The 13,341-nt window shown below is 40.5% G+C and overlaps 1 protein-coding gene across 1 annotated transcript in view; it reads right to left on the bottom strand.

Annotated features, from left to right (window-relative positions):
* The window catches only part of NELL2 (neural EGFL like 2), a 391,676-nt gene that overhangs the window by 301,526 nt on the left and 76,809 nt on the right, over positions 1–13,341 (bottom strand). Inside the window, exon 4 of the mRNA XM_040410664.1 lies at positions 1,052–1,225. Within this exon, the coding sequence (XP_040266598.1) occupies positions 1,052–1,225 (174 nt within the window). The remainder of the gene's footprint in view (positions 1–1,051; positions 1,226–13,341) is intronic.

The raw sequence follows: 13,341 nt of genomic DNA, 5'->3' as shown, positions 1-13,341 counted from the left end.
AAACAAAATACAAGATGTATAATACGGACCTGTTGCAATTGATGGTTGATGGAAACCAGTATGCCACACAAGATAACACACAGGAGTAGTCTGGTCCTGTGTCTAGACCTCAGGTATGATATATTAAACCACTTCACCACTCTCCACCATGAATCCTAAAATTAACTCTTCGTCGCTCTAGACCATCAGGGATCCTAAAGTTCACCCATTAACTGCCATAGACCACCGGGGATCTTGATATTAACTCCAACACTGCCATTGAAGACCAGATATATTGATATTACCACTTCTACTGCCCTAGACCAATTAAATATTACAGTTCTGTGTGTTAATATTTATTTCACGCCTTTCCTCATTGCTGGCTTGGGTGCAGTGAGTGCCGACTGACTCCCGCCACAAATACCGGTCAGCAGTTTGAAGGGGTAGCGGTGCTTGTTGCCTCTTCCAAATTAACTGTGCGTCGTCTCATTTGCAGCAGCCGTGCGGTGTAATTAATGGGATGAGCAGTTGTAATTACACTGCGCCGCCTCTACAAAGGAAATGACACACAGGTAATTGTGAAGTGGACGCAGCAGCGCTCACTTGAAAGAAGCTACCGCTTCAAACAGCTGATCGTCAGGGGCTCCGGGAGTCGGACCCCCGCCTATCTGATATTGATGAGACCAATCCGGACGTGATCAGTGTCTTTGCACTGCACAAGCTTTTACCATCACATCAGAGCCTTTCATCATAGATGTGTCAAAGTGCTTCCTGTTGTATACAATGACATATGTCCTCCTGAGTACCTCGGCTTGTAATAGTGCAGTTTACTGTTATGTGGACATATAACTCCCCAATACATGTAAAAGAACACTCTTTTGTCGTACATTGGGTTAATGGGAAGAAACCGTCTAGATCTTTCAGGCATGCTGAATGTCTAGCAATTTAAACATATTGGCATCTGTCAAAAAACAGTAGTCCTGCCTGAAAAAAATACATGGAAATCTTCTGTTAAACAGGTGTACACTTGTGTGTGGTCATATAGATGAGAAGGGGCTGTATAGTTCCTTACTTGTTACAATCCACATGTAAAACCAGATGAGAAGCGCTGACTGCCAAGGAAAATCGATGCCATTTGTCATCTGCCAAAATATATGGAAAAACTTCTGTCTGCGATCGATGACTCCCTGAGCGGTAATGTAGTCTGACTTCATTTCGATGCCCACTACTTTCAAGCTCAAGATACCTGTTTGTCAAGGGAAGAAAAAAAATACCATATAGAACATACTGTATATAGACTATTTGGAAGCACATACAAATTGCCAAGCAACGCCAAACTTAGTAGACCTACAGTACATGCATATAATGTCAACCTCCATACAAATGGTACATAAGAGGCGTAACTACAATTGGCTGAGAACAATCTATATAGAAGATGATGGTGAGGAACATTGCCTTTCATATTTCTCCAGAAAACAAGGATTAGTATAAGTATCAAGTATCAGTATCAAGGATGAACAAAGTAATAAAATGGAACAGAAAATGTTAATACTGAATGCAAATAAACATTTTATTTTGATGCCAATGTTCCTTCACAGAAGATATAATGGGCAGGGATGCAATATGTTTTGTAATAGTGTGGTGGACGTGGGTGGATGAGTGTCCATATGGTACCAGAATGTTAACCAACCAGTAACAATCTGTGACAAGTCTCCTTGGAGATATCAGAGGCAGAGCTAAGAAACATATTTTTGTTGATCATCTTTTCATTCAGCAGTGTTATTCTGAATATCTTGCATTGCTGATCAATTGGTCCATCAGAGCCTAAACTATGACTTGTTTCATTATTTCATATGTATCAATCCCAACAGTTACATTACTGATAAAAATGATCCTCATGACTAGTGCTGAAAGAAAATGTACATTACACATTGGGTTATATTTCCCAATACTGGCATACCACTGGCGTATCAACATCTCTACTGTATTAAGTGTGTGACAGATTCATAAATGAGAGCAAAATCACCTGTTGGTTGGAATTGGCTTTATGGAGCCTCAGTATGACTTTTAGATGTATCCAAAAATAAAGGCACCCAGGGGTTCCATTACGCCATGTACTGATAAATTTGAACCAGTGATTAATATAAGATAAGATAAGATGCCTTTATTGTCACTGTACAATACAATGTAATACAATGTACAATACAATGAAATGTTGTTTGGAGCAATCCTAGATGCCATGGACAGAGGAACAAGAACTGACATTTAAACTAAAGCATTACACTAGAAAAAAACAAAACATTGCACTAGAAAGAAATTACTATTCACAGGTCACAGCATATATATAGCAAGAGCAAGGTAGGAAGTGCTTATGAGTATATATACACACTGATCAGACACCACTGCAGACAAGAGATCATCATGGGGTCACGAATGCAGCAGTCACTTTCAGTCTGTGGTAGTTTCTATCCTAGGAAGGGGCAATAATCTCCGAGCATTTAGGAGACTGATTGTTTTGGGGTAAAAGCTGTTCTTCAGCCTAGTGGTGCGGGCATGTAGGGCTCTAAGACGCCTACCAGAGGGTAGGGGAATGAAAAGGCTGTGGCCGGGGTGAGTTGGATGCCGGCAGATAATTTTTGCCCTGTTGCTGCAACGAGCAGTGAAAATGTCATCCAGTGATGGTAACTGAGTACCAGTGATTCTGGCAGCCATTCTGATGATGCACTTGAGGGTCTTCTTGTCCTCAGAAGAGCAGCCGGAGGACCACACTGTAATGCAGTATGTGATAAAAGATTCTATGGTGCACCTGTAAAAATTGACTAGCAGCTGTTTTGGGAGTTGTGCTTTCTTCAGACTCCTCAGAAAATAAAGCCTCTGAAGGCCTTTTTTGGTAATTTCTGTTGTTTTTTTATCCATGACAGGTCCTGACTTATATGAACTCCCAAGAATCTAAAACTTTGAACTATCTCCACGTTTCCACCATTAATGCTAATGGGATGGTGTCCATTTCGTTTCTTCTTCCTAAAATCCAGAATTAGCTCCTTTGTTTTCTTGGTATTGAGTATGAGGTTGTTGTTCTTACTCCATCTCTCTAGGTTCTCAACCTCTTTCCTATAGGCTGTTTCATCATTGTTGGAGATCAGGCCTATCACGGTCGTGCCATCTGCAAATTTTATAATGGTATTTGTATTGTGAATAGGTTTACAGTCATTTGTGAAGAGGGAGTAAAGGAAAGGGCTCAACACACAGCCTTGCGGTACCCCAGTGTTTAGTGTTAAGGATGAAGAGAAGTGCTTGCCCATGCGTACGACTTGTGGTCTTTTTGTAATAAGTGATCGTTAATGAAATGAATAACTATTAGGTTGCTTCCACACGTTCAGGCTTTCTGATGCAGTGTTTAAAGCCACAATCAGGAGTGGATCATAACAGGAGAGAAAGTATGAAGGGCAGATATAACCTCTCTACTGAACACGCAGCAGCATCCTTAGACTAAAAGCCTTGTTGTTTTACTGTGATTACTAGTCATCTCCATGCCAGGTGTATAAAAAATCTCAAGCCAGTTATTTATGGATAATAACTCCATTGTATGCATAAAGTATGAGTTCACATTTATCACTGATATTGCCTATGGTCCTTCTACCTCCTAAGATACTTCTGTAGACACGTATGTTTAGTTACAGACAGCTCTAATATATGGGTCATGGTTGACCATTCTAAATACCTGAAATTTCTGCTTTTTGTCATTTTTTTTTTTTTACTTGTGAATCATGTCTCTTATTTGAATCAGTTTTAAAGGGAACCTGTCATCAACTTTATGCTGCCCATACGAACGGCAGAATAAAGTAAAGTAGAGACAGGTGAGTTGACTTCAGCGGTCTGTCTTTTAAAAATTAAAAGTAAGTGGTTGCCGAGAACCAACATCACAATCATTGCAGACTGGGCCTGGAAAAGAGTCCCGGCCACCTGAGAAGAGTCCTGGTTATTCATGAATTCCTGCTCTCCCACCCACCTGATGATGACTGACAGTCTTCTACCTAGTTTTCTCCCTTTCTCTCTAGGAGAGAACTGCCAATCATCAGCAGATGGGCGGGGAGAGCAGGAGATTAGGAATAACCAGGACTCTTCTCAGGTAGATATGACTCTTTTCAAGGCCTGGGCTGAAATTATTATGATGCTGGTTCTCTGCAACCACTTACTTTTAGCTCATGAGTGACACATCGCTGAAATCAGCATTTCTGTCACTACTTTATACTGCCCTCAGTGAGCTCAGCATAACATTTATGACAGGTTCCCTTTAATAGTCAGAGTCCCCCCTTACCTTCTGGACCCCTATGCAACTGAAAAGTTGTACATATAGTATGTCCACCCCGGTAGATGATATCTACAGGGCTATATTACTATGCTTATTGGCCAACTTATTATGTATAAGTAGAAACTAAAAATACAAAGGCAATATATTACACATTATCACAATGAAGAGGTAACTGTAACACACATCAAAAGGGTACAATGTAATAGAGAAATCTGGCATCTATCTTCTTATATTGGTGAGCTCTTGAGTTTCATCACATAAACACGATGTATTTTTCCTACTTGAAAACAACAACCTATACTTAACTCATTTCCTGTGTCTGTGTCCTTCTAATATAAATTGCCTAAGTTTCATTCCTCCACCTCCTCCTTACATGCTGCATGTAAGCTAGCTATCCTCCCACAGCAACCGAGATGAAAAACATTCAGTAATTGGAAAACATGATGCACATTGATGCTGTGGGCTACAATAATTAAAGACTTCAAGTTTTTCTGGAGATACGGTATTTTGAACATGAAAGTCTTTTAAATATGAAATCTTACAAAGCATCTTCAAGGGCATACCAGCAAACGGTAAAGAATATGCATTTATTATATTGCTTCTAAACACCATGGAGGTGATTGCTGCATTTAAATGTAGCTCTCACCTCTGCTCATAATGAGGCAATAATCAGAAACAAACGTTTTTCTTTGTAGTTTAGGATAGGAAACGCCATCAATATCTGATTGGCGGGGGTCCGACATCATGCATCCCTACTGATGAGCTGTTCTGCGGCAGTTTCAGTAGCTTACTACATTCATTTCAATGGGAGAAAACCAGCTCTGTCCAGTACATACAATAGAACTGCTAAAGAACAGCAGATGGACAGAGGTGCAGGGTGTCAGACCCCTACCATACAGATATTGATGGCCTATCCTGATTATGTATCCCTGCCAATTTGGGTTATATTACGGTTTGATTGTCATGACATGTCGTAGTTTTATTCCGGCCACCTCCCTGCATGTTTGCCGTGCTGCGCCTGGACCTCCAGCCCGCCCCCATTATAGTGAATGGCACCGGAGTGTACTTCCGGCGGCACGTGTGCACTAGCGGCAGCACAAATCCAGCAGGCTGATCACCCACTGGAACAGCCTGCCAGAGAAGGCTTCCGCTAATGTGAAAATAGCCTTATCAAGTTTGTTACAGTCTCCAAATAAACACACACACACACACTTATTAGCACATATTTGCTATGCTCAATTTGCCTTGACATGCTTAAATAATGGTCCGACACACTGCTTCATTAATAATGCTATGCAGTGCCCACATAATAGCCCAAAATTGAATAAAAGGTCCAAAATAGTGCAGCAGAAAAGTCATCGAATACTGCTATACAATAATCAAATAGTGCAGCAAGACTTAATTAATATAACATTGCTCACATAATAGTGCCTTTATTAAAGTGTTATTTGATATATAGTTATTATTATTGTTGTTATTATTATTATTATTGTTTTATTTTATCAACTAGGAGAAAGTGTTATTTTCCTCATCTTTCTGAAACCTATAATTTCTCCTTTCCTATCTGCACTCCATAAATGTTCAGAAAGCTTGTCGGTTCACAAGAAATCTAGAGTCTACCAGTAAATAGAAGACACATGGGGGAGGGGAGGTGCAGCAGCAGTATCTTTCTGTCTTTGTGTCTATGAGTGGGGAGACAGGACAGAAATGATAAAAGTTGAATGGCTTAGAGAACCAAGCACAACTATGGCATCACATCAGGATTTGATTGACACAACAGGCATGGGAAGAAACAATATGCCCATGCTATCGTAATAGCTATATCACTGTACATATACTGGTAGTGGTACAATCTACATAGAATGGGCAAAAGTGATGATTGAGACATAATATATAATAAAACATATACGCAAATTTCCACCCTGTGTAACCACCTTTACAGAAAGGACCATGTTTCTAAAATGTATACATTTTAATAGGTTTGTAATAGTTTTACCATGAATTAAGCTGTCCCAGATCATCTCTGTCATGAAAACATAACTGAACTCACGTCTAAAGATCAACTGTTGCTAAAACGCCAGCAGTAGCACTAAAAGTATTCAATTTCCTCAAGAAATATAACATGTAATTATGTTTAGCAGGATAAATATTAGTGTAACAAGCACTAATAGCAACATCGTTTTCTGCATGGACTAATCTAAACAGCGTAAACACAAGACCCATGAAGTAGAGAGAATGTTATTCAGCAGCAAAATGACAAACTGCGATAACTGTATTTCCTTGAACTGAATTAAAGAATAATAGAAAAAGAATTAATTGATATACAGTGCTTAAACAATGGACAGAGCCCATTATAAACATGTGTATAAGAGAAGGTAGAATAAGATTTATTTAAAATGTACCTTCTGTTGTACTTTTTTAACTTTTTAGGAACCAGGAAGATTAAGATGACGAGCATTTGGCAAACTACCTAAAAGCATGATGTTACCACCCCCATGCTTCACAGTAGGGATGGTGTTCTTGGGATGCAACTCATCCTTCTTTTTCCTCCAAATACGGCGAGTGAAGTTTAGACCAAAAAGTTCTACTTTGGTCTCATCTGACCACATGACTTTCTCCCATGCCTCCTCTGGATCATCCAGATGGTCATTGGCAAACTTCAGACGGGCCTGGACATGTGATGACTTGAGCAGGGGAACCTTTCGTGCAATGCATGATTTGAAACTATGGCGGCGTAGTGTTCTACCGACAGTAACCTTTGAAACTGTGGTCCCAGCTCTCTTCATGTCATTGACCAGCTCCTCCCTTGTAGTTCTGGGCTGATTTCTCACCTTTCTTATCATCAGTGATAACCCGCGAGGTGAGATCTTGCATGGAGCCCCAGTCTGAGGGAGACTGACAGTTGTCTTTAGCATCTTCCATTTTCTAACAATTGCTCCAACAGTTGATCTATTTTCACCAAGCTGCTTTGCCCCGTAGCCCTTTCCAGCCTTGTGGAGGTCCACAATTTTGTCTCTGGTGTCTTTTGACAGCTCTTTGGTCTTGCCCATGGTAGTAGTTGGCGTCTGACTGACTGTGGGGTGGACAGGTGTCTTTAAAGAGCTCAGACAGGTGCTACTAAGTGAGATTAATGAGTGGAGTAGAGGTGGACTTTTTAAAGGCACAGTAACAGGTCTTTGAGAGCCAGAATTCTTGCTGTTTCTCAGGTGTTCAAATACTTATGTTCAGCAGTGCAAGACAAATTCTTTAAAAATCATACAATGTGATTTCCTAAATTTTTTTTATTTATTCTGTCTCTCAGAGTGGGAATGCACCTACAATGTGAATTTCAGACCCCTCCATGATTTCTAAGTGGGAGAACTTGCAAAATCGCAGGGTGTTCAAATACTTCTGTTCCTCACTGTATATTCATTATATTCAGGAGGAAGCACAACACAAAGTTCTGAGAAAATATATTCCAAAATTGTTATTACACGGGGAATGCAAGTGTCAGGAGAAGTGACAAGTCAATTTAATATAATTTAATGAATTATAATTGGATATGATTATTTTTAAAATAATTTTATGAATTATAATAGGATATGATTATTTTTAACCTCCAGGAAAGGTAGCTACAGAGACTGTGTACTAGAGTTATTTGACAGGTAACGTACCTGAGGCACTGTGGAAGCACTGGCTTTCCTTTATGGGATGACACTATGAGGAAAATTTATCAAGTCTGGCGTTTTCCGCGCAGCCGGAGGATGTACCAAATTTATTCAGAGTGGCAGGCCTCTCATAGATTTGGCACATCCTCCAGCTGGCCATGCAACAGTCTAAAATCTACGGCAACCTCCTATCTGCCGTAGATTTCTTTGGCCTCACCATGCCCCCTTTTCTCACCACTTCTGAAAAGGGGGAAAAGTCTCAAATTTGTCTGCAAGTTTGCCAGAAATGTGTTGTGCACCAAAATTAGAGGCTCTCATTGTCTCATTGTGAAACATTTCCTCGGGGTATAGTTCAGCATAAGACGTTTATAATCTTTGATATCTAGATATGGTTTCAAACTTGCATAAAATAAGGAGGTTGATCAGTGATCCATCAGAACAGTGGAGGTGTCTCTTCGGAGGAGTCATGTGGAATTCATGTGTAAAAGGCAGAGCTGAGATCTGAAATGAGTGTACCATGTTTACAATCCACACAGAGGGTTGATTCACATAATGTTAGGACACATTCATTTTGCGGATAATGTAACCAGATGAAAAGACTTTAGTCTTCACATTTCTGCATGGATTTGCACATACAAATATCATGTGCGCTCAAATAGATTAACTGTCACTAATGCTAGATTCACATCTACATTTTGTAAATCCAGTAGTCTGTTCAAGAAGAGAGCCAGCATTTACAGTATGCCAGGAACCTGCTGGATCTCTGTTGGTTCCCATTATAGTGAATGGGAATCTGGTGGTGTGCAGTGGTGTCCAGCTATGCTGGATACGGTAACTCCAATAGTCTGTCACTCTGCCAGAACAGACTACCGGATTTACAAAATGTAGATGCAAATGAACCCATATCAATGGTAATCAGAAAACAATACAGGCGTATACAGATTAATGTCCGAGGATTATACAGACAAAGGTTCCATAATATTGCATTGTATGGCAATAGCAATGCAAAGCGCAAGCTACCATTCGAGTTTGGGCTAGTCCTGAGGGCGTTATCTGGGAAGACTAGCTTTTGCTTCAGGGAAGCCACTAGTCCACTATCTTCTGGAATAGTTCTGATGCAGTTGGAGGCTGACCCACGGGGATCATAGACACTGGTATGTGGCACTGAAGAAACAGGCAATACAGGTAGTCAGGAAACAGGCAGAGTTCAGGGCTTGCAAAGTTCATGAGAATCCGTGAAACAATCCAAAGGTCAGAGCAGGCGGCACAGGATCAGTGTGGTGAACAGGCACAGGTCAGGCGGCAGAGGATCAGGAACCAGGAAACAGGTAGTAGTCGATACACAGATGCAAACAGAAGATAGCACAGAGACCTAGCGAGATCTACAGAGACCAATTGCTCCTTCCATGAGTGAGGAAACAGCAGAGCTTATAGAGTCCAGGCTGATAAGCAATTGGGAACAGCCTCGCAGCAGCTCACAGAGCAAGTGGAAGTTAACCCTTGCTGTACTGCAACTGAGGTGAGATACAATGAACAATGGCCCTAATTCACACACAGAAAGAATTGCCATGAACTGCCACTGTAACAGCAACTTAATAGTACAGATAAGTAAATTGAAAATTCAGAAATGTAACTTAGAGAGAGAGACTTTTTCAGGCAGTTAGAGCAATTCTTATTTGGGTCGATCTGATTCCAAACCAAAGTTTAAGAAATTCTCTCACCTCTCGTTAATAGCTAATACAGCATGTCAGTGCTAGCAGTCACCTACATTTAACAGGGAAGAACAATATATGGGGCAGCTTGGTGACTTAAGCCCCCTTCACATACATTAGTTGTGTCCGGCCAACTGGGAGCCGGACACAACTGATATATGCGCATAGCACTTCAGCACATAGATCCGGCATCTATACAGTAAATGCGCCAGAAGGAAAACAATGCATGCAGCGTATTTCTGTCCAGCGATGTTTGACATCAGGCATCACCAGTGATGCGCAGGTTGAATATGAATGTTCCCATAGAAAACTATGGGATCACTTCTAGCTTCGGTTCCACCCCGAATTTTTTTCTTCACAAGGGTAATTTCATCAGATCGTTGGATATAGGTTGAGCCTGCCTTAGTGGTACCCTGTGCTCATATCCAAAAAGGACAAAATTTACATGGGGTTTGTATATTTTATGTGTTTGCTCGGATTTCCTTCAATCTCACTGCTTCGCTCCCACACTCCAAAAACTGCTAGGTTAACTGGCCCCATATCAAAATTGATCCTAATGTGAATCTAAGATAGAAACATCACATTCTATTGGAAAGAGGGACTGATGAGAATGCTCACATATCTCCGTATAGCACTGCAGAATATCTTCTTCTAATCAATGACAATTAAGGGAACTACTGTAAGTAGTGCCTAGAGGTTACAGCATTTTAGTTATTTGCTTGTATGGAACTGGACAAAATGATATGGCAAATCCCCATAGTATAACAGCAGAGTGGAATATGATAAAGTAGACTTTACCTGAAAGGAATATGCACATCATGCATTAGTCTTCTAACATTCACATAGTAAATAACGCTAAGGATTGGTGGATATTTGTTAAAAAACAATGTTACATATAGCAACAAATCAGATTCTAACTTTTTCAGAGATCCTATATAACTGAAAGCTGAAACTTGATTGGTCCCCTTCACTATCGGAGGATGCACTTAATCTATGAGGAGATGCACACATCACCATAAATTAAGCAAATCCTCCAGCAGTTCATGCACCTAGAATGAAACTGGGGTATGCGAGCATAAATCTCCCAGATCCAATGGCCCAACCACACCATGCCCACTCAATGCCCCCTTTTCGAAAATGGCAAGGATGGTGTAAGGCCATATGCACAACCATGTTTGGCATTTTAAGAGTCACAAACGCAGAGTTTGCTACTTTTTTTATGCCAGTTAACTGTCATAGAGGTAATGACAAATGACCCCAATGAGTGTAGTGTACATGTTTGACCACCACTCTGTTCAAACTCCTCACTGTGGTTGTGCAATGGAGAGGAAAGGGGGCTTAGACCTCCCCTCATTTTGGTGATTGTGGGATCCCTGACCCCCTGCAATCACACATGTAGTATCACCCACCTTATGGATTGATGATAAATGTGTTTGTTGGGCAACCCCTTTAATTTAAAGACTTACAACGTACACTGATGCCACACAGCATTGGTTAATTCTGTGATCTTCCAGATTTGTTCAACAGATGGACATGAGCACAGGGAACTGTATATAAGTCTCCGTGGGGCGGTTGGCATTTCTGACTTCAGACAGTTCCGTCTCTTGAAATGGATAACTAGTGACCATATGATATATTCCCACAATCTGCATGAAGGAGCTGCATGTTGGCAGTATGGGCTACTACAGCGGGCAGATTAATAATGTCCAATGCATAGCCATCAACAAATGAACGTGGGGAATTCTGTGCATAATGTATTTCCAAAGACCTTGATGCAAGGTCACCTGTAGAACCATTTTCTTTTGCTCATCCAGGAGATCATAAACTATTTTTATGGCATTCTGAATCTACATAATGTAAAAATTCAGAGTAAACCAACTGTCCAATCAAACTAGATTTTATTTCACTACCAGGTTATGTGAGAAAGACATGGGCTAAATGCATGAAGGAGCATAAAGGAGACATTCCAAAGTATAACAATTACTTATGATGTGTTAATATATCACATTGGGTTTTGCATTAATTTTTGTAGCAGAGCTGAACTTTTGTAGCAGAGATGAATTTTTGTAGCAGAGCTGAACTGTCTCAGCTGGGTAACCCCCTGTCTAGGTCATTATCTGATCATTATTACAATTAAAAATGTGGGTAGGCACACATTTCCTCATCGCATGGTGCCTAATCAAATGGTCTGTAGTCATATGGAAAATACTGATAACAAATTGTTGGGTGAGGTGTTCATAAAGGTACTGTATGACAGTTTAAAGGGAACCTGCTACCATAAAACGCAATAAAATCTTGAGGTAGCAGGTTATAGAACAGGGGGAGCTAAGTGGATGGATATATAGTTTTATGGGAAAAGATTCCATAAAATGTGGAATTTATTTAATTAATCATCTGCTCATTTTATGCTTAGGAGTCATGTGGGCGGTCCTACTCAGTGACTTACAGATAACGTGGCATGACTATGCATACAGAGCTAGCTGTCAGTCAGTAGGACCACCCACATGACTCCTAAGCACAGAACGAGCAGAGGTTTAAATGAATGAATGATACATTTGACTGAACTTTGCTCTATAACATGCTGATTGCACTGCATGGTGCCAGGTTCCCTTTAATACTTAATATACTGGCCCACAATTACAAACACTAATAGTAAGTTTAGACATGATGCAACAAATTTATCACATTGGTGCACACTCTGTGGCAGATTTGGGGTACCTTGTTAGAAGTTGCATATTTTCCTCTTTTTGAGGGCTCATGCACACAAACGTATTTTCTTTCCATCTCCATTCCGGTTTTGTTGTGGACCGTATGCGGAACCATTCACTTCAATGGGTCCGTAAAAAAAAAACGGAAGTTACTCCGTGTGCATTCCATTTCCGTATGTCCGTATTTCCGTTCCGCAAAAAAATAGAACATGTCCTAATATTGTCCGTATTACGGACAAAGATAGTACTGTTCTATGAAGGGCCAGCTGTTCCATTCCGCAAAATATGGAATGCAGACTGACGTCATCTGTATTTTTTGTGGATCCGTTTTTTGCGGACCACAAAATAGATACGGTTGTGTGCATGAGCCCTTAGGCTGAGTTCACATCACCGTTTAGCTTTCCGTTCTTCTGATCCGTTAGAGGAAGAGAGAGAAAAAACATGATCCTGTTAAAAAACAGATCTTGTTGCATCAGTTGTCATCTGTTTGAGCCATTTTCATCTGAAAACTTTATTCTCCATCTAAAAAACTGATTTTTTTACAGGATCCTGTGACGGATCAGAAGAATGGAAAGCTTGACTCTTAACTCTTAGGCCTCTTTCACACGGGCGTTGCGGGAAAATGTGCGGGTGCGTTCCGGGAACACCCGCGATTTTTCAGCGCGAGTGCAAAACATTTTAATGCGTTTTGCACTCGCTTGAGAAAAATCACGCATGTTTGGTACCCAAACCCGAACTTCTTCACAGAAGTTCGGGCTTGGGTTAGGTGTTGTGTAGATTGTATTATTTTCCCTTATAACATGTTATAAGGGAAAATAATAGCATTCTGAATACAGAATGCTTAGTAGGTGATCAATTGAGGGTTAAAAAATAAATAAAAAATTAACTCACCTTCTCCTCTTGTTCACGTAGTTCCCGGTCTCTTCTTCACTTCTTTAAAGATGAGCTGTGGGCTAAAGGACCTTTGGTGACGTCAGATCACA

The sequence above is a fragment of the Bufo bufo genome, chromosome 1, assembly GCF_905171765.1.
Source record: "Bufo bufo chromosome 1, aBufBuf1.1, whole genome shotgun sequence".
Lineage (NCBI taxonomy): Eukaryota > Metazoa > Chordata > Amphibia > Anura > Bufonidae > Bufo > Bufo bufo.
Note: the sequence above shows the minus strand (reverse complement) of the source record. Positions and strands in the feature narration are given on the sequence as shown.